The following is a 19,908-nucleotide window of genomic DNA, read 5'->3' as shown; positions in this document are numbered from 1 at the left end:
AGGGAGTAGAAATAGGTTTTGAGCCTGGACTTAAAGGAGTCGATGGAGGGGGCAGTTCTGATGGGGAGAGGGATGCTGTTCCACAGTCTAGGAGCTGCAACCGCAAAAGCGCGGTCACCCCTGAGCTTAAGCCTAGACCGCGGGATAGTGAGTAGCCCCAAGTCGGGGCCCAGGGATGCTGCTTGTCCCGCTGAGTTACTCCACCATTTTGGGGGTATGGGGAGAAGGCAGGAACGGGGTACTGATTGAGAATGATCAGCCATGATCACATTGAATGGCGGTGCTGGCTCGAAGGGACGAATGGCCTCCTCCTGCACCTATCGTCTATTGTCTATTGTGTCTATGAATAGATATTAGTTTTCAACAGTGGGGAATACATACACATGTATTACAAGCCTTTTTTGATGTAGACATTAGTTAATCTTCTATATTATTCAACGTTGCTACTTATGGAATCCTGGACAATGAAGCAGATTGCAGAATAATACAGCCTCATTTGGTACGGATTTTTACCACCTCGTCAGATTCAATGACTCACAGTCTTAAACAATAAGGTTGTCTCCAAGCTTCAGCACAGCGGTGGAGAATTGCTGCAGTTTATTGATGCCGTCTTTCAGATTAAATATTACACAAAGGACCCAGAACAGTGGTGCGGCGGTAGAGCTACTGCCTTACAGCACCAGAGACCAGTATTCCATCCTGACTACGGGTGCTGTCTATCATATCATATCATATCATATATATACAGCCGGAAACAGGCCTTTTCGGCCCACCAAGTCCGTGCCGCCCAGCGATCCCCACACATTAACACTATCCTACACACACTAGGGACAATTTTTACATTTACCCAGCCGATTAACCTACAAACCTGTACGTCTTTGGAGTGTGGGAGATAACCGAAGGTCTCAGAGAAAACCCACGCAGGTCACGGGGAGAACCGTACAAACTCTGTACATGCGGCACGGTGGCGCAGCGGTAGAGTTGCTGCTTTACAGCGAATGCAGCGCCGGAGACTCAGGTTCGATCCTGACTACGGGTGCTGCACTGTAAGGAGTTTGTACGTTCTCCCCGTGACCTGCGTGGGTTTTCTCTGAGATCTTCGGTTATCTCCCACACTCCAAGGTGTATCTCTCAACTAAACTAAACTAAATCCAACATTCTCCAGTCTGAAGAAGGGTCTCGACCCGAAACACCACCCATTCCTTCTCTCCAGGGATGCTCCCTGTCCCGCTGAGTTACTCCAGCTTTTTGTGTCTATCTTCGGTTTAAACCAGCATCTGCAGTTCCTTCCTACACATTCTTCTGATGGCATCCTTTTGAATACAACTTTCTCAACCAACACCAGAAACCAGAAATAGATTAACTAGCCACTTATTCCTTTGCTGTTATATTAGCTTTCATACTAACAAGGTAATCCATGCACTGACTCCAAAGGCATACAGGTTTGTAGGTTAATTGGCTTGGTAAAAATTGTAAATTGTCCGTAGTGTGTGCTGGATAGTGTTAGTGTGCGGGGATCACTGGTCAGCATGATCTCGGTAGGCCGAAGGGCCCATTTCCGCGCTGTATCTCTAAACTAAACTAAAAAAATAAACAATGTTAAATGTGTGATCATTTACAACATGAAAACAAGCAACTGTGTTATTTATCATATATTGTAAAGACCTTGTTAAATATTCTCTTTCGTAAGGTTCATCGCATCAGTCATGAATGCCACTTAATCAAAAAAGTGCTAAATATTTAAAGCCATGGATATTTTTTTGCTTGAATTCACACATTTCTCTTCAAACCTGCTCCTTAATTTCCATCTATTAAATAACCTACAAACTTTACTGCGAAATAGCATCTTTTCAGAAACAGGGTTTTTAAAAAAAATTTTTTTCCCCCCACTAATGCACTTGCTTTAATAATGTTCTGCAGAATATTCCTATTTGAGAGGAATAGATCGAGTAGACGGACCGAGTTTAGTTTAGTTTAGTTCGGAGATACAGTGTCGTAACAGGCACTTCGGCCCACCGAGTCCGCACCGACCAGCGATCCCCGCACATTAAAACTATTCTACACACACTAGGGACATTTTATTTTACTTTTGTACATTTACACCTAGCCAATTAACCTACAAACAGGTACGTCTTTGGAGTGTGGGAGGAAACCGAAGCTCTCGGAGAAAACCCATGCAGGTCACAGGGAGAGCGTACAAACTCCGTACAGACGAACGGCTATATTCTTAATGGGGAGAGAATCCAGAAATCGGTGCAAAGGGACTTGGGGGTTCTGGTGCAGGATTCCCAAAAAGTCAATCCGCAAGTCGAATCGGTAGTAAAGAAAGCAAACTCACTGCTGGCATTTATTTCAAGAGGGCTTGTATACAAAAACAGGGATGTAATGCTGAGGTTCTATAGGGCGCTGGGAAGGCCGCACTTGGAATATTGTGAGGAATTTTGGACACCACATCTGAGGAAGGATGTGCTGGCTCTGGAGAGGGTCCAGAGGAGGTTTACAAGAATGATCCCAGGAACGAGTAGGTTAACCTATGATCAGCGTTTGTCGGCACTGGGCCTGTACTCGCTGGAGTTTAGAAGGATGAGGGGAACCTCATTGAAACGTACAGAATAGTGAAAGGCTTGGATAGAGTGGATGTGGAGAGAATGTTTCCACTAGTGGGAGAGTCCACTAGGACTAGAGGTCATCGCCTCTGAATTAAAGGACGTTCCTTTAGGAAGGAGAAATTTATTTTGTCAGGAGGTGGTGGAATTCTTTGCCACAGAAGGCTGTGGAGGCCAAGTCAGTGGATATTTTTAAGGCAGAGATAGATAGATTCTTGATTAGTACGGTTGTCAGAGGTTATGGAGAGAAGGCAGGAGAATGGGGTTAAGAGGGAAAGATAGCTCAGCCATGATTGAATGGCGGAGAAGACTTGATGGGCCGAGTGGCCTAATTCTACTCCTATCACTTATGACCATATGAAAAATTGACCTTATGACCTCAGAAAAATTGTTTTTGTTTCTGCATTAAACTCTGTGTTAACACTATACATCACAATGCCAATCGTGCATCTTGCTTTGACAATGCCTCTTTCAAAATGTGGATCTGAGGCGCAGACTACTAATCCATCATATTTGTTGGTGGATCCATCATAGCCAGTGATGTGAGTAGGATAAAATGTGTAGGAATGAACTGCAGATGCTGGTTTAAACTGAAGATGGACATAAAATGCTGAAGAAGGGTCTCGACCCAAAATGTCACTCATTCCTTCTATCCAGAGATGCTGCCTGTCCCGCTGAGTTACTCCAGCACTTTGTGTCGATCTTCATATGAGTTGGACTAACAGGCTGAGACAGTAAGAATATTCACTGCAATGGATGACTTGAGGTTGAAAGGGAAAAATAGATCAGCCGTGATCGAACGATGGAACAGACTAAATGAGCCAAATGGCCTAATTCTGCTCCTATGTGGCACGCAATATCAATAAGCTTTGGGCGGCACGTTGGCGCAGCGATAGAGTTGCTGCCTTACATCTCCAGAGGCCCGGGTTCGATCCTGACCACGGGTGCTGTCTGTACGAAGTTTTTACGTTCTCCCTGTGACCGTGCGGGGTTTCTCCGGTTGCCCCAAAGATGTGCAGGTTTGTAGGTTAATTGGCTTTGTATAAAATGTAAATTGTCCCTCGTGTGTGTAGGATGGTGCTAGTGTGTGGGGATCGCTGGTCGGCACGGTCCCGGTGGGCCGAAGGGCCTGTTTCCACGCTGTATCTCTAAACTAAACTAAACTAAGACAAATATTAGCTTACATCATTCTTAAAATGCAAAGTATTAATATGCAAAAATAAAAGTATTTAATGATTAGCTTCCAAGACCCGAAGGTGACTTCAAATGCTTCACATTTAATGCTTAATTCTTTGGTGCAATGACCATGATAGTGGAGGGACTTTCAGCAGTCGATTCCTCTTCAGCAAGATAGACTCAAAGTGCTGGAGTAACTCAGTGGGTCAGGCAACATCTCTGGCCTCGTCCGCAGCCAACAATGGACCATTGTGGGCTCCACCTTTCTTTGGCCAGCCCTTATTTGACCTTTTCACATACCATTCATTCATTTGTACCTTTTCATACCTCTAGTTTCCCTCTCCCCTGTCCCTCAGTCTGAAAAAGAGCTTCAACCGGAAACGTCACCCATTCCTTCTCTCCAGGGATGCTGCCCGACCCGCTGAGTTACTCCAGCTTTTTGTGTCTATCTTTGGTGTAAACCAGCATCTGCAGTTTCTTTCTAGACATTTCCCCTTCAGCAAGTTTCCACAAACAACTCAAGTGGGGCACGGTGGCATAGTGGTAGAGTTGCTGCCTTACGGCGCCAGAGACCCGGGTTTGATCCTGACTATGGGTGCTGACTGTACCGAGTTTGTATGTTCTCCCCGTGACCTGCGTGGGTTTTCTCCAGGATCTCTGGTTTCCTCCCACACTCCAAAGACGTACAGGTTTGTAGGCCTACTTGGGTTGGTATAATTGTATATTGTCCCTAGTGTGTGTAAGATGGTGTAAGTGTACAGCGATCGCTGGTCGGCGCGGACTCGATGGGCCGAAGGGCCTGTATCCACGTTGCATCTCTAAACTATAAAAGTGAAAGGTGATTTCTAATTGACGGCAACACCTTTTAGGTACCTGGATTTCAAGGATGGCTATTACTCTGGGTAAATGTAAAAATTGTCCCTAGTGGGTGTAGGATAGTGTTAATGTGCGGGGATCGCTGGGCGGCGCGGACTTGGTGGGCCGAAAAGGCCTGTTTCCGCGCTGTATATATATGATATGATATGATATGATAATACTAGAAGCTTTATTGTATATCAGCCAGCCGGTCAAACAGGACCAAAATTTAACATTAATCAACACCAAAAGGCTGTATAACTCACTTTGTGTTTTCTCGATTCTTCCCTCAGTTTGCCATTGTAAGAAATAGCTTATCTGGTCAGGGAACAACTAGACAGAATTGTCAGATGAAGATGAAATAATTCAAATCAAAGTAAAATGAAAGTCTTTGATAGAATGGATGTGGAGAGGATGTTTCCCACTAGTGGGAGAGTCTAGGACCGGAGGCCACAGCCTCAGAATTAAAGGACGTTCCTTCCTGAAGGAGATGAGGTGGTATTTCTTTAGTCAGAGGGTGGTGAATCTGTGGAATTCTTTATCACATAAGGCTGTGGAGGCCAAGCCAATGGGTATTTTTAAGGCAGAGACAGATAGATTCTTGATTAGTACGGGTGTCATGGGTTATGTGGAGAAGGCAGGAGAATGGAGATAGGAGAGATAGATAGATCAGCCATGATTGAATGGCGGAATAGACTTGATGGGCCGAATGGGCTAATTCTGCTCCTATCACTTATGACTTTATGAAACCATACATGAAGTCTCAGAAACCCAACCTTTTAACAGTTTTTTTAAAATTCAACATCTTTCCATATTATGTTTTCTTTAGTATCTCAGTACCATTCTTTTTTTAACTGAAACATCTTGATCATATATACATCAAAATGTATATAAAACATTGTCGTTATTCATTTACAAAATGATTATAGACAATAGACAATAGACAATAGGTGCAGGAGTAGGCCATTCAGCCCTTCGAGCCAGCACCGCCATTCAATGCGATCATGGCTGATCACTCTCAATCAGTACCCCGTTCCTGCCTTCTCCCCATACCCCCTCAGTCCGCTATCCTTAAGAGCTCTATCCAGCTCTCTCTTGAAAGCATCCAACGAACTGGCCTCCACTGCCTTCTGAGGCAGAGAATTCCACACCTTCACCACTCTCTGACTGAAAAAGTTCTTCCTCATCTCCGTTCTAAATGGCCTACCCCTTATTCTTAAACTGTGGCCCCTTGTTCTGGACTCCCCCAACATTGGGAACATGTTTCCTGTCTCTACTGTGTCCAATCCCCTAATTATCTTATATGTTTCAATAAGATCCCCCCTCATCCTTCTAAATTCCAGTGTATACAAGCCTAATTGCTCCAGCCTTTCAACATACGACAGTCCCACCATTCCGGGAATTAACCTAGTGAACCTACGCTGCACGCCCTCAATAGCAAGAATATCCTTCCTCAAATTTGGAGACCAAAACTGCACACAGTACTCCAGGTACGGTCTCACCAGGGCCCGGTACAACTGTAGAAGGACCTCTTTGCTCCTATACTCAACTCCTCTTGTTATAAAGGGCAACATTCCATTGGCTTTCTTCACTGCCTGCTGTACCTGCATGCTTCCTTTCAGTGACTGATGCACTAGGACACCCAGATCTCATTGAACATCCCCTCTTCCTAACTTGACACCATTCAGTTAATAATCTGCCTTTCTATTCTTACTTCCAAAGTGAATAACCTCACACTTATCTACATTAAACTGCATCTGCCATGTATCCGCCCACTCACACAACCTGTCCAAGTCACCCTGCAGCCTTATTGCATCTTCCTCACAATTCACACTACCCCCCAGCTTAATATCATCTGTAAATTTGCTAATGGTACTTTTAATCCCTTCATCTAAGTCATTAATGTATATCGTAAATAGCTGGGGTCCCAGCACCGAACCTTGCGGTACCCCACTGGTCACTGCCTGCCATTCCGAAAGGGACCCATTTATCCCCACTCTTTGCTTTCTGTCTGTCAACCAATTTTCTATCCATGTCGGTACCCTACCCCCAATACCATGTGCTCTAATTTTGCCCACTAATCTCCTATGTGGGACCTTGTCGAAGGCTTTCTGAAAGTCGAGGTACACCACATCCACTGACTCTCCCCTGTCAATTTTCCTAGTTACATCCTCAAAAAATTCCAGTAGATTTGTCAAGCATGATTTCCCCTTCGTAAATCCATGCTGACTCGGAATGATCCTGTTACCGCTATCCAAATGCTCAGCAATTTCGTCTTTTATAATTGACTCCAGCATCTTCCCCACCACTGATGTCAGAATAACTGGTCTATAATTACCCGTTTTCTCTCTCCCTCCTTTCTTAAAAAGTGGGATAACATTTGCTATCCTCCAATCCACAGGAACTGATCCTGAATCTATAGAACATTGAAAAATGATCTCCAAAGCTTCCACTATTTCTAGAGCCACCTCCTTAAGTACCCTGGGATGCAGACCATCAGGCCCTGGGGATTTATCAGCCTTCAGTCCCATCAGTCTACCCAAAACCATTTCCTTTTTGTGGGATTAAACACGAAGGGGAGGTGGCGAGATGGAACAATATGGAGCGACCTGCCAGATGAGGTAGTTGAAGCAAGTACTATCACAACATTTAAAAGACATTTGGACAGGTAGACACAAAATGCTGGAGTAACTCAGCAGGTCAGGCAGCATCTCTGGAGAGAAGAAATGGGTGTCGTTTCGGGTCTAGGCCCTTCTTCAGACTGATGTCAGGGGAGGGGGTGGGACAAAGATAGGATGTAGTAGGAGACAGGAAGACTAGTGGGAGAACTGGGAAGGGGGAGGGGAAAGAGAGGGACAGAGGAACTATCTGAAGTTAGAGAAGTCAATGTTCATACCGCTGGGGTGTAAACTGCCCAAGCAAAATATGGGCCGCACTGTGACAATGGAGGAAGCCCAGGACAGAAAGGTCAGATTGGGAATGGAAGGGGGGGGGTGAAGTGCTGAGCCACAGGGAGATCTGGTTGGTTCAGGCCTGATCCAGGTACATGGATCGGAAAGGTGTAAAAGGATATGTGCTAAACGTGGGCAGGTGGGACTTATGTAGATGGGACATGTTGGTCGATGTGGGCAGGTTGGGCAGAAGGGCCTGTTTCCATGCTGTATGACTCTATAGCACATTGTGAGCTTATTTGAAACACAAAAAAAAGTTAACTTCATCGATTAAAATTGAACCAAGGCTTATAATTTATAGATGAATTGTATCTTAAATGTTATAACAATCTGCACTTTACATCTAACATATATTTTGGCAGAAGATAGACACAAAGAGCTGGAGTAACTCAGCGGGTCAGGCAGCATCTCTGGAGGAAAGGAACAGTTGACTTTTCGGATCAAGACCCATCTTCAGTCTCCACCCCAAACATCACATATTCCTTTTTCTCCAGAGATGCTGCCCGACCCGCTGAGTTACTCCAGCTTTTTGTGTCAGTCTTTGGTTTAAACTAGCATTGCATTGAGTCAGTGAGTGACACAGTGTGGAAACAGGCCCTTCGGCCCAACTTGCCCACACCGGCCAACATGTCCTAGCTACACTAGTCCCGCCTGCCTGAGTTTGGTCCATATCCCTCCAAATCTGTCCTATCCATGTACCTGTCTAACTGCTTATTCGACGTTGTGATAGTCCCTGCCTCAACTACACCTTGTTCCATACACCCACCACCCTTTGTGTGTGAAAAAGCTGCCCCTTAGATTCCTATTAAATCTTTTCCCCTTGTTTCCACACTTTAATAGTTCCTCCCCACACATATATCTTGACAGATGCACACATATTGGCTATTTATTATTGGGTGGGTCTGTGCTGACCAAATCCATGTTATTTGCAGAAAGACATAGAAACATAGAAAATAGGTGCAGGAGTAGGCCATTCGGCCCTTCGAGCCTGCACCGCCATTCAATATGATCATGGCTGATCATCCAACTCAGTATCCCGTACCTGCCTTCTCTCCATACCCCCTGATCCCTTTAGCCACAAGGGCCACATCTAACTCCCTCTTAAATATAGCCAATGAACTGGCCTCAACTACCTTCTGTGGCAGAGAATTCCACAGATTCACCACTCTCTGTGTGAAAAAAAAAATTCTCATCTCGGTCCTAAAAGACTTCCCCCTTATCCTTAAACTGTGACCCCTTGTTCTGGACTTCCCCAACATCGGGAACAATCTTCCTGCATCTAGCTTGTCCAACCCCTTAAGAATGTTGTAAGTTTCTATAAGATCCCCCCTCAATCTTCTAAATTCCAGCGAGTACAAGCCGAGTCTATCCAGTCTTTCTTCATATGAAAGTCCTGCCATCCCAGGAATCAATCTGGTGAACCTTCTCTGTACTCCCTCTATGGCAAGAATGTATTTCCTCAGATTAGGAGACCAAAACTGTACGCAATACTCCAGGTGTGGTCTCACCAATGCCCTGTACAACTGCAGCAGAACCTCCCTGCTCCTATACTCAAATCCTCTCAACGAGGACTGTGAGCAGAGGAAGATAATGGGAAATGCTCTTCACTAGCCATTTATTTGTTTGTTTCTTGGGCATTGCTCAGCCGGCAGGGGGCAAAATTGAACGTGAAATCCTTCACCTGCTCTGTGTGTTTGTGTGGCTTCTGGTAGCGTTTCTGCAGCAGCTTTTCCCGTGGTCCTGGGTTTGGGATGTTACCCGTTTGGAATTTCCCAGCGGTGTATTTAAAATTCGCAAATTACCAGCCGATCTATAATTGTTTCTCCGTGGGCGTGTGAAAACATTGCCTGTCCCAATCTATACAGATGTCTCTACTGCACAGAAAACATCTGAACAGAATAGAAAACAAAAGCGCCTTGCTATACTACATCGGCCAAACCTTCCACAAAATAGGGTGGGCGACTGCTTTAAAAAATTTTTAGAGCTTTAAACAAATGTGTGTTGTGTTTTTTTTGTTGTTGTTGTTGTTGTTGCATCCATTTAAAAAATATAAATATTATTTATTTTGGTTGCAAACACAAAATGCTGGAGTAACTCAGCGGGTCAGGCAGAACATATGGAGGAAATGAATAGATAGGTGACTTTTTCAGTCAGAGAGTTGTGAATCTGTGGAATTCTCTGCCTCAGAGGGCAGTGGAGGCCAATTCTCTGAATGCATTCAAGGGAGAGCTAGATAGAGCTCTTAAGGATAGTGGAGTCAGGGGGTATGGGGAGAAGGCAGGAACGGGGTACTGATTGAGAATGATCAGCCATGATCACATTGAATGGTGGTGCTGGCTCGAAGGGCCGAATGGCCTCCTCCTGCACCTATTGTCTATTGAGGTCGAGACCCCTTCTTCAGGCTGAGAGTCAGGGGGGACGAGAGATATATTTAAACCAGCACCTAGCAGTTCCTCCCCTAAGCATTTTATCTTGTTGCAGTCCCCCTAATTTCAAAGGCTCTGGTTTTAAATTTCGAATCTTGTTCCTTCTCCTGAATGGGTCAGGATGTAAGAAACGTAGTATACAGGACACAACCATTGCTCGGTCGGACACAGGCACCTGGGAATATGTGTCCCAGTAGGAACTGCAGATGCTGGTTTAAACCGAAGGCAGACAGACACACAACGTGCTGGATGGAGTAACTCAGCGGGACAGGCAGCATCTCTGGAGAGAGAAAAAAGGAATAGGTGGCGTTTCGTGTAGGAAGGAAATGCAGATGCTGGTTTAAACCGAAGACAGACAGATACAAAAAGCTGGAGGAACTCAGCTGACGTTTCGAGTCGGATCCCTTCTTTCAGATTGAAAGATAACCGAGGATAGAACAACATCAGCCATTTGGCTAATAAACACAAATAAGCTCTGAGCTACATTGACGATTATTGTTATTATTGCACTATTATTGGGTTTTTTAAATGTGTACCTGTGTATGTGTGTGTGCGTGTTTGTACACACACTGAACCATTTTTTTCTCTTATTATTATTACAGTGTACTATGTTGACATATTCTGTTGTGCTGCTGCAAGTAAGTATTCCATTGTTCTATCTGGGACCATAAAACACTCTTGACTCTTGTGTGGTTTTGTTGAGCTGGCATTTGTAAATCGCAGAAGTCTAACAGAATTATAAAACAATGTTCAATAGATTAACGCCGACAACGGTGCTGTTACTCAAGGGTGTGTGTGAAAATACCATCAGCTACACAGTCGGCCGGACCTGTGTGGCACGACTCAAGCCTATAAGAAGATAACTGCAGATGCTGGTACAAATCGAAGGTATTTGTTCACAAAATGCTGGAGTAACTCAGCAGGTCAGGCAGCATCTCGGGAGAGAAGGAATGGGTGACGTTTCGGGTCGAGACCCTTCTTCAGTCTGAAGAACTCAAGCCGACGTTGTCTAACAAGATCATCAATCATATACGGAAGTTTGTCCATGTTTGATTTTTTGTCTTAAACCGTCTCCAAATTATGTTCGCGCCTGCAGGGTCTGGACCCGAACCCCCACCCATTCCTTCTCTCCAGAGATGCTGCCTGTCCCGCTGAGATACTCCAGCATTTTGTGTCTATCTTCGGCGTACAAACAAACATCAGCAGTTCCTTTCCAACACATTCGCGCTGTTCAAGCCCGATTCCAGGAACCTAATCACAAAATGCTGGAGTAAGAAGGGTCTCGACCCGAAACGTCACCCATTCCTTCTCTCCAGAGATGCTGCCTGACCTGCTGAGTTACTCCAGCATTTTGTGAATAAATACCTTCGATTTGTACCAGCATCTGCAGTTATTTTCTTATACTACCAGGAACCTAATCAAATCACTACTCCACACCATTGATAGGCACAACAACAAAAAGTGTAAGAAGGAACTGCAGATGCTGGTTTAAACCGAAGATAAGACACAAAATGCTGGAGTAACTCAGCATCTCTGGAGAGAAGGAATGGGTGACGTTTCGGGTCGAGATCCTTATTCTGACTTTTTTTTGTGTGTCTTCCTTCGTTTCCAACCAACATCTGCAGCCCCCCACAACTCTAAAGTTCACTCCATTAAATGCTAAATGCTCGTGTGTCCAGTCCCACAAGCTGTTACCACTGTGAAGCCAGTCTGTTACACACCGAGATCAGGTCGTTCGTAATTAATGTAAGTATCCTGTTTAATAAGTCCCATTCAGCGGGGCGTGGGACGGTGTTAAAGGATAAGTGGTAGTCTTTTCTGTTCTGTTCTGTTCTGCTGTTCATTCAGACAATGCGAATCCCCCCCACCCCACATCCATCCTCAACCCACAACACAATTTATCAGTAGGTATAAGAAAATAACTGCAGATGCTGGTACAAATCGAAGGTATTTATTCACAAAATGCTGGAGTAACTCAGCAGGTCAGGCAGCATCTCAGGAGAGAAGGAATGGGTGACGTTTCAGGTCGAGACCCTTAGTAGGTATAGCAAGGGACCGCAGATACTGGCTTACACCGAAGATAGACACAAAAAAAATGCTGGAGTAACTCCCTATAAAACCCATATTTCATCCTTTTTTTCCCCCTCTCTCCTCTCGTCACGGTGCAAAGGGAAGATATTTTACACCCTTTCAAAATTTATAATCGCAGCATAGATAAGCAATTGCAAACTCCACGACACAACTCAAGTAGTTGCCATTAATATCATAAATCTGCCGCACGCCTTTTGAAATATCGCAGATAAAGACACGAAATGCTGGGAGTAACTCAGCGGGACAGGCAGCATCTCTGGAGAGAGAAAAAAGGAATAGGTGACATTTCGGGCAGATAAGGCACAAAGTGCTGGAGTAATTCAACGGGACAGCTGGAGAGAAGGAATGGGTGATGTTGAAGGAAAGAGTCGAGACCCTTCTTCAGACTGAAATGTCGCGTCGTTCCTACCCTTACATTGTCCTTATCCATCCGACCTCTGAAGAAGGGTCTCGACTCGAAACGCCACCCATTCCTTCTCTCCAGAGAAGCTGCCTGACCCGCTGAGTTACTCCAGCGTTTCGTGTCTACCTTCGGTATAGACCAGCCACCCGCAGTTTGCTTCCTACACTTACCCACCCGCTTTATACCGCATTGAGTGTCATTGAAAAATAGACAGACAGCGCTTATATTTACATTCAAAAGTCCTGCCTTCGAATCCGACCGCCAAAGTAAAATCACTCAAAAGCATATTCCCGTTTCCCTGTATCAATGAAATCCAGAACTCCCGGAGTTGACGATTCTAGGCAAAGTGATCAGCACTTGGATACGAACGTGTTTGTTCCTTGTCCTTAACGCTAACCTCATTACACCGCTCACTGGACGCCGGGGTTAAGACCAAAACAGACAAAATAAACCCGCAAACTTTTATAGACAATAACAATGTCCTTGCTGCTAAACCCTCTTCGTGTCAGGTCATTAAATGATTCATTTCAAATTTGGTTTTTTTGTTATTGTTGTTGTTGTCTTCTTGTCAAGTCTGTTTGCCAAATTCCAGTTGGTGTTATTTGGTCGGAGTTAAACCTGGGGGTGAGATGAGTGGTGTGAAATTCAGAGACGGGGATTAGATGAGCAAATTAAAAGCAGGGTTCTGAACCAAACCGAACGCTGTTGCTCCTCTCCTCCCTCTCTCTCTCTAAAATTCATGTCCATGAATTGGAGATTGGGAATCTATTACAGAGATGGAACGGGGCTGTTTATTTCAGTGTGGTTCCCCCCTCCCCTCCCCTCCCCTCCCCGTCAAATATTAATTTGTCATTCTACAAATTAACTGCGCGAATAACTGGTTGGATTTTTTTTTTAATGTCACCGTCCTCTGCAAGATTTGATGCGCGGAATTGTTGTCTTAAGAGGAAAGCATTTGCAACTGTGTGTCTGACTTCACCCGGCTCTGTTGCTAATTAACCCAGCCTCGAAATTATTCCAAACTAGTTATCTTATTAAAAATTAATAAACACGCACACAGGTGTAACATGTAATCCTTTCTGAACTGCGCTAAAAATTATAAATCTGCCTTTCAAGGGACGGTTTTCAATCAGTTGGAAATTGATTGGGAGTGGGGAATTGGGAAATGGGAATTATTTTTAAAATTTCCCCAGTCATTTGGCCACACTCGAGGTATTCCGCAAGATAATCTGCAAAAGGATGAAATAAATGAAACTTGTGTTAGTGATGATATAAACCCTGCCATTAACTATTTAAAGCACGCCGATTTCAATATTAAATAAGCACCTATTTCTTCCCTCCCCTCTTTTAAAATTTCTGGGCACAGTTTCTTCGAATAACTTGCACTACAATTTAATTTAATTCTGAATAGAATTCACGTTTGCGCGTATTAGAAAGTATGTGGGGGGGGGGGGAGAGGAATTAAAGAAACTCTGTAAAAAAACTGTACAAAAATCTTTTTTAATAAAAAATATTTTATAATTACAATGATCTATTAAAGCATATACATTTCCACGGACACAATAAAGAACATCTTGACTTTGTACAGCAGGTAAGATTTGCCCCGACCCCGCATCGTACTTCTATACATAGTGTTTAGGTTCAATTTTAAATGGTCAATCGGCAACTCCAGTTCCGACCAGTCGCCGATTTGAAACAGATGACAGCACCTCTGAAAAGAGGCTGCTGAATTAGCAAGAGCGTCGGGAATCAGTTCTTTTAGCCAGTGAAACTTTCTGGTCTCCTTAACAAGGGATTTTTGTCGTCGTCCCCCCCCACCTCTTCTGCTTTCAGGCAAGGCGTCGTTCAGCCTGCGAAATCTCGACTTCTTCCCCTCTCCCTCCCTCCCTCCCTCCCTCCCTCCTCACCCCTCAAGTTTCGCCCATGATCACAGGCTTGGGTTTAATTTTTTGTTTTTGTTTCCTTTTCTTTTTAAAAAAAAATCTGCGGGTAAAACGCTACGAGCAGCATAAGAGATGGGAAATGATTTGGCATAAGCCCTTTCTCTCAGGGTGGAATCGCCGGGCAGGGTTCAGGCGTTGAACGCTAGGGTTAGTTTTTGTTCTGTTTTCCTTCTCTTCTCTCTCCCTCTCTGGTTGTGTGTGTGTGTGTGTGTGTGTGTGTGTGTGTGTATCTATATGTATATGTGTGTGTGTGTGTGTGTGTGTATGTGTGTATCTATATGTATATGTGTGTGTGTGTGTGTGTGTGTGTGTGTGTGTGTGTGTCTATATGTATATGTGTGTGTGTGTGTGTGTGTGTGTGTGTGTGAGATTCGTGTGTATGTCTGTATCTATATATGTGTGTATGTCTGTATCTATATGTGTGTGTGAGTGTGTGTGAGATTCGCCGGTCGCACCTGTAAAATAAAATGAATAGGGAGAGGGAGGGGGGGGAAATACGAGAAAAATGTGTGAAAAACAGCACAGACTGACTGGCGCCATCAACAGAACACAAGACATGCATGATCAGTAGCCCAGAACAAACCAGGGTCAAACAGCAGCCCCGCTCCCACCAGCACCAACTACAAACGCAAGGCGGATGGACGCCTGTAAAGACAATCTCAAACAGCGGCGACGTTTACTTCTAACGCTGGACTGTCGCTCTCCTCCTCCCCCCACCACCCCCCTGTTATTTTTAAACCGAAAGTGAATGTTGAACGAGAGACAGTGCAAGATGTTTCCTCACCTCCCACCCACAGCGTCGCATCAGCGGCATAAAATACTGTCCTCCTGTCTTCTGACTTTCGACCCACTCTGTAGTAACACACACACAAAGAGAAAAACGCGTTCAGGGGGAGAGAAAAAAAAATCCACGCACTGACAGGACGAAGGGGAGGGGGGGGGGGGGGGGGGTCGAGAGAGACACTTTTTTTTTTACCATGGGTTGAAAAAGCACATCGTTTTTTGTTCTCACCCAATGTTATTTTGTAAACACCCCAATCCACCAACCTCTCAATAATCAGCCTTGTGGGGGTTTTTTTGTGGCCATTGAACTTAGAGTTGGGATTTTTAAATAACCCTCAAAAAGGCACACAGAGGTGGGACAATTGCATCGCTCTGCATGCTCGCCCCTCTCTCGTACTTTTTAACAAAAAAAGCCCGAAACGCGCCTGTTGTCTCTGTGTCGTGGTCACATTTAAGTGAATTCAGAGAGGGGAGATGGGAGGGGGAAACCGCCTTATGACATGCCCGCAGTAAACGGAGATATATCCCAGTGTATCACCAACAAGGGCCAGTGTTCACTTCAGTGAATGTCCAGAATGAAACTACATTATTATCATTTAACCTGCCATTTCGCCGTTCTTAGAGGGACCAGTGACAAGGAGTGACAATTAATTATCTTCACTGTGCGAAATACAGGCAGCGATCGGTGTGCAGTTACTGCAATTAACGTTTTCACCGGGAATATCCATCAATATATCTCCGTGGTGTCACATGCTTGTAACCCCGACGCGAGTTGCCACTGCTGGTGTGGAGAATAGACAATGGTACGACCGTGAACATGAATCCCACACCCGCCCCCCACCCCCTACCATCTCCTGAAACAGTGAGACTTAAAGACAAAAAAACCCCCACCAGGGGAATAATAACTACAGTTGACATATTAGTAATAAATTCCCCCTTTTGTTTCCCAAAATGTATTTCATATATATTTTTTAAAATCGTAAATGGGTCTAAAATATATATATAAAACACAAATCTAATATATATATCCAAATCTATCATATATATATGTACATTAGATAGATGTACTTGAACTTGTAGCAATCCTACACATATATATATACACATATATATATATATATATATGTGTGTGTGTGTGTGTAGGATTGCTACAAGCTCAAGTACATCTATCTAATGTACATATATATGACATATATATGTATGTATATATACACATATATATATACATATACATATATCCGTAACTGCACACCGATCGCTGATATATATACAGGCAGCGTATATATATGTTGTGTAATATATATATATTATAGATGTGCTGGAGCCTGGAGTAGCATTCATATATGTGCTATGTATAACATATATATTATACATATAATATACATATTAGATAGATTTGTTTAAGCTTGGATATATAAATATATAGCTACAATGAAATCTAATATATATATATATATATATATATATATGTGCGTGTGTGTTTGATTGAGCTTGGTAAGTAGCAATGTATGTGGGAGGCAAATGTTGCATTTAAAGGAATGCAGAGCAGTAGTGAAGTTTATAACCGGCGCTGGGCTTTTAGGTTTTACCTGTTCGGTATTGAGTGCTGTTAGCGGCGCCCTGGGGCAGCCGATCGTTGTCTGAGCCCTCACCAGAGCCGGGTGCGTCTCCAGCGCCAGCTGCAGGTCCAAGATGTAGTCGATGACATGCTGCAGGATCTCCACTTTGCTCACCTTCTTGTTGGGCGGGATGGTGGGCACCAACTGCTTGAGCTTGGAGTAGCAATCCTTCATGTCGTACTGCAGGTCCAGGGGTTCCTCCTCAGCCTTGCAGCGGCCGATGCTGAGGCTGTGGTCCGACAGGCAGCGCAATGCCATCTCGCCGCAGCTCGCCGCTGCCTTCTTCAGAGACGGAACATCACCCGCCGCCTTCATTGCAAACTAGACAGCAATACTTGCTCACCCCCCCTACTGCAGATGCCAATCGCAGGCTACAACCCCTGCAAGTCTGGTCCTTTGCAAACGAGGGAATTAAGTCAGACAGGATTTTTTTTAAAAGCCCCAGCGAGGTCAGCCTTGTGGGTGATTATCTGCCTTGTGCAGGGTTGCCTCCGCCTGCTTGCAGTGAATGTGGAATACAGGCAAATGTTGCAACACCCAGCCCTTTATAGCAGTGGAGGGGGCGGGGCTAGGCAGCAGGGTGATCGACGGCCCCGCCGACCAATCACACGCCGGGGGTGGGCAGCAGGGTGATCGACGGCCCCGCCGATCAATCACACGCCGGGGGTGGGCAGCAGCCCCACGAATCGGCCTCCAATGGCTGCGCTCGTTCCCAGAGTGGGCGGGACCAGGGGCACAGCAAGTGTCAGTGTGTGTAGCAACTGTGCAAGTGTCAGGGTGTGTAGCGAGTGTGTAAGTGCCAGGGTGTGTAGCAAGTGCGTAAGTGTCAGGATGTGTAGCAAGTGCGTAAGTGTCAGGATGTGTAGCCAGTGTGTAAGTGTCAGGGTGTGTAGCAAGTGGGCAAGTGTCAGGAAGTGTAGTAAGTGTGCAAGTATCAGCATGTGTAGCATGTGTTAGGGTGTGTAGCAAGTGTGCACGTGTTAGGGTGTGTGGCAAGTGTGCAAGTGTCAGGATGTGTGTTAAGTGTCAGGATGTGTGGTAAGTGTGCAAGTGTCAGCATGTGTAACAAGTGTGCAAGTGTCACAGTGGGAGGCTAGTGTGTACGTGTCAGGGTGTGTTGCAAGTGTGCAAGTGTCAGGATGTGTAGCAAGTGTGTAGATGTCAGGGTGTGTGTTGCAATTGTGTAAGTGTCAGGATGTGTGGCAATTGTGCAAGTGTCAGGGTGTGCAGCAAATGAGTAAATGTCAGGGTGTGCTGCAAGTGTGTAAGTGTCAGGATGTGTAGCAACTGTGCAAGTGTCAGGGTATGTAGTACGTGTGTAAGTGTCAGGGTATGCAGCAAGTGTGTGAAATAGTGAATTCTGTGAAATAGTACCCGATTTAGGAGTTCACGCTAATCTGAAGATTTTAATCATTCTAATCAGTTTCCACCTGAAATGTCAATATCTCTTACACCGATCAGCCAAAACATTATGACCTGATGAGCCAAAACACTATGACCACCTGCCTAATATGCTGTTGGTCCTCCGCGTGTGCAGCCCCATATGCAGCAGGGTGCGATGCACTGTGTATTGTGACATATTCTTCCCTTGACCACCATTAAAACTTTCTGTGACTTGTGCCACAGTAGACCTTCTATCGGATCGGACCAGACGGAATAGCCTTCGTTGCCCTCGCGCATCGATGAGCCTTTGGCGCCCAACACCCTGTCGCCAGTTTGTGGTTTGTCCCTCCTCGGACCACTGTCGGTAGGTACTCACCACTGCTGACCGGGAGCACCTCACAAGCCTTGCTGTTTCAGAGATGCTCTGACCCAGTCGTCTGGCCATAACAATTCGGCCCTTGTGAAAGTCGCTCAGGTCTTTACTTCTGCCTGTTTCTCCTGCATCCACCACATCAACTTCAAGAACTGACTGTTCACTTGCTGCCTAATATATCCCACCCTTGACAGGTGCCATTGTAACAAGATAATCAAGGTTATTCACTTCGCCTGTCAGTGGTCGTAATGTTTTGGCTGATAGGTGTATTTTGGCCGCCTTCTGTTACAGCTAAATGATGGTATGCTAAACAATCCATCCACTCTATTTATTTATTTCACTGATCCTACAATAAAGTACCATTGAAGTTCAAGGTCAGGACTAATTTTCTATTCCATGTTTGTCCCACCCTAGGATCCTGCCATCACTCCCTGAAATGCCTGATGAAACCTGCCCATGGATCTACAGAACCAGGGGTCACAGTGTAAGAAAAAGGGGCAGGCCATTCAGGACTGAGATGGGGGACAAACCTTTTTCACCCAGAGAGTTGTGAATCTATGGAATTCTCTGCCACAGAAGGCAGTGATGGCCAATTCATTGGATGTTTTCAAGAGAGAGTTGGATATAGCTCTGAGGGGATGTAGGGAGAAAGCAGGATCGGGATACTGATTTTGAATGATCATATTGAATGGCGATGCTGCCTCGAAGGGCCGAATGGCCTACTCCTGCACCTATTTTCTATGTTTCTGAGTGTGTGAGTGTCAGAATGTGTGGCAAGTGTGTAAGTGTCAGGATGTGTGGCAAGTGTGTAAGTGTTAGAGCGTGTTGCGAGTGTGTAAGTGTTAGGATGTGTAGCAAGCGTGTGTCAGAATGTGTAGCAAGTGTGTAAGTGTCTGGATGTGCAGCAAGTGTGCAAGTGCCTAGATGTGCAGCAAGTGTGCAAGTGCCAGGATGTGTCGCAAGTGTGTAACTGTCAAGATGCGTGGCAAGTGTGTGAGTGTCAGGGTGTGTAGCAAATGTGTAAGTGTCATAAGATCGTTAGTGATAGGATCAGAATTAGGCCATTCAGCCCATCAAGTCTACTCCGCCATTCAATCGTGCCTGATCTATCTCTCCGTCCTAACCCCATTTTCCTGACACCTTCTCCCCTTAACCTCTGATACCCGTACTAATCAAGAGTCCAGGACCAGAGGTCAGAGCCTCAGAATTAAAGGCTCTTTCAGAAAGGAGGTGAGGAGGAACTTCTTTAGTCAGAGGGTAGTTCATCCGTGGAACTCATTGCCACAGAGGGCTGTGGAG

General features: G+C 45.0%; 1 protein-coding gene across 1 annotated transcript; it reads right to left on the bottom strand.

The window, feature by feature from the left end:
* Positions 1-14,635: 14,635 nt before the first annotated feature.
* On the bottom strand, positions 14,636-17,360 carry id4 (inhibitor of DNA binding 4). The gene is made up of 3 exons (XM_078414871.1): positions 16,824-17,360; positions 15,236-15,303; positions 14,636-14,906 (listed from the first exon to the last, which is right to left on the bottom strand). The coding sequence occupies exons 1-2, from the start codon at positions 17,166-17,168 to the stop codon at positions 15,256-15,258; spliced, it is 393 nt and encodes a 130-aa protein (XP_078270997.1). The 5' UTR covers positions 17,169-17,360; the 3' UTR covers positions 14,636-14,906; positions 15,236-15,255.
* Positions 17,361-19,908: the final 2,548 nt, after the last annotated feature.

This window comes from Rhinoraja longicauda, chromosome 2, assembly GCF_053455715.1.
Source record: "Rhinoraja longicauda isolate Sanriku21f chromosome 2, sRhiLon1.1, whole genome shotgun sequence".
Classification (NCBI taxonomy): domain Eukaryota; kingdom Metazoa; phylum Chordata; class Chondrichthyes; order Rajiformes; family Arhynchobatidae; genus Rhinoraja; species Rhinoraja longicauda.
This window is presented reverse-complemented; position numbering and strand designations above follow the sequence as displayed.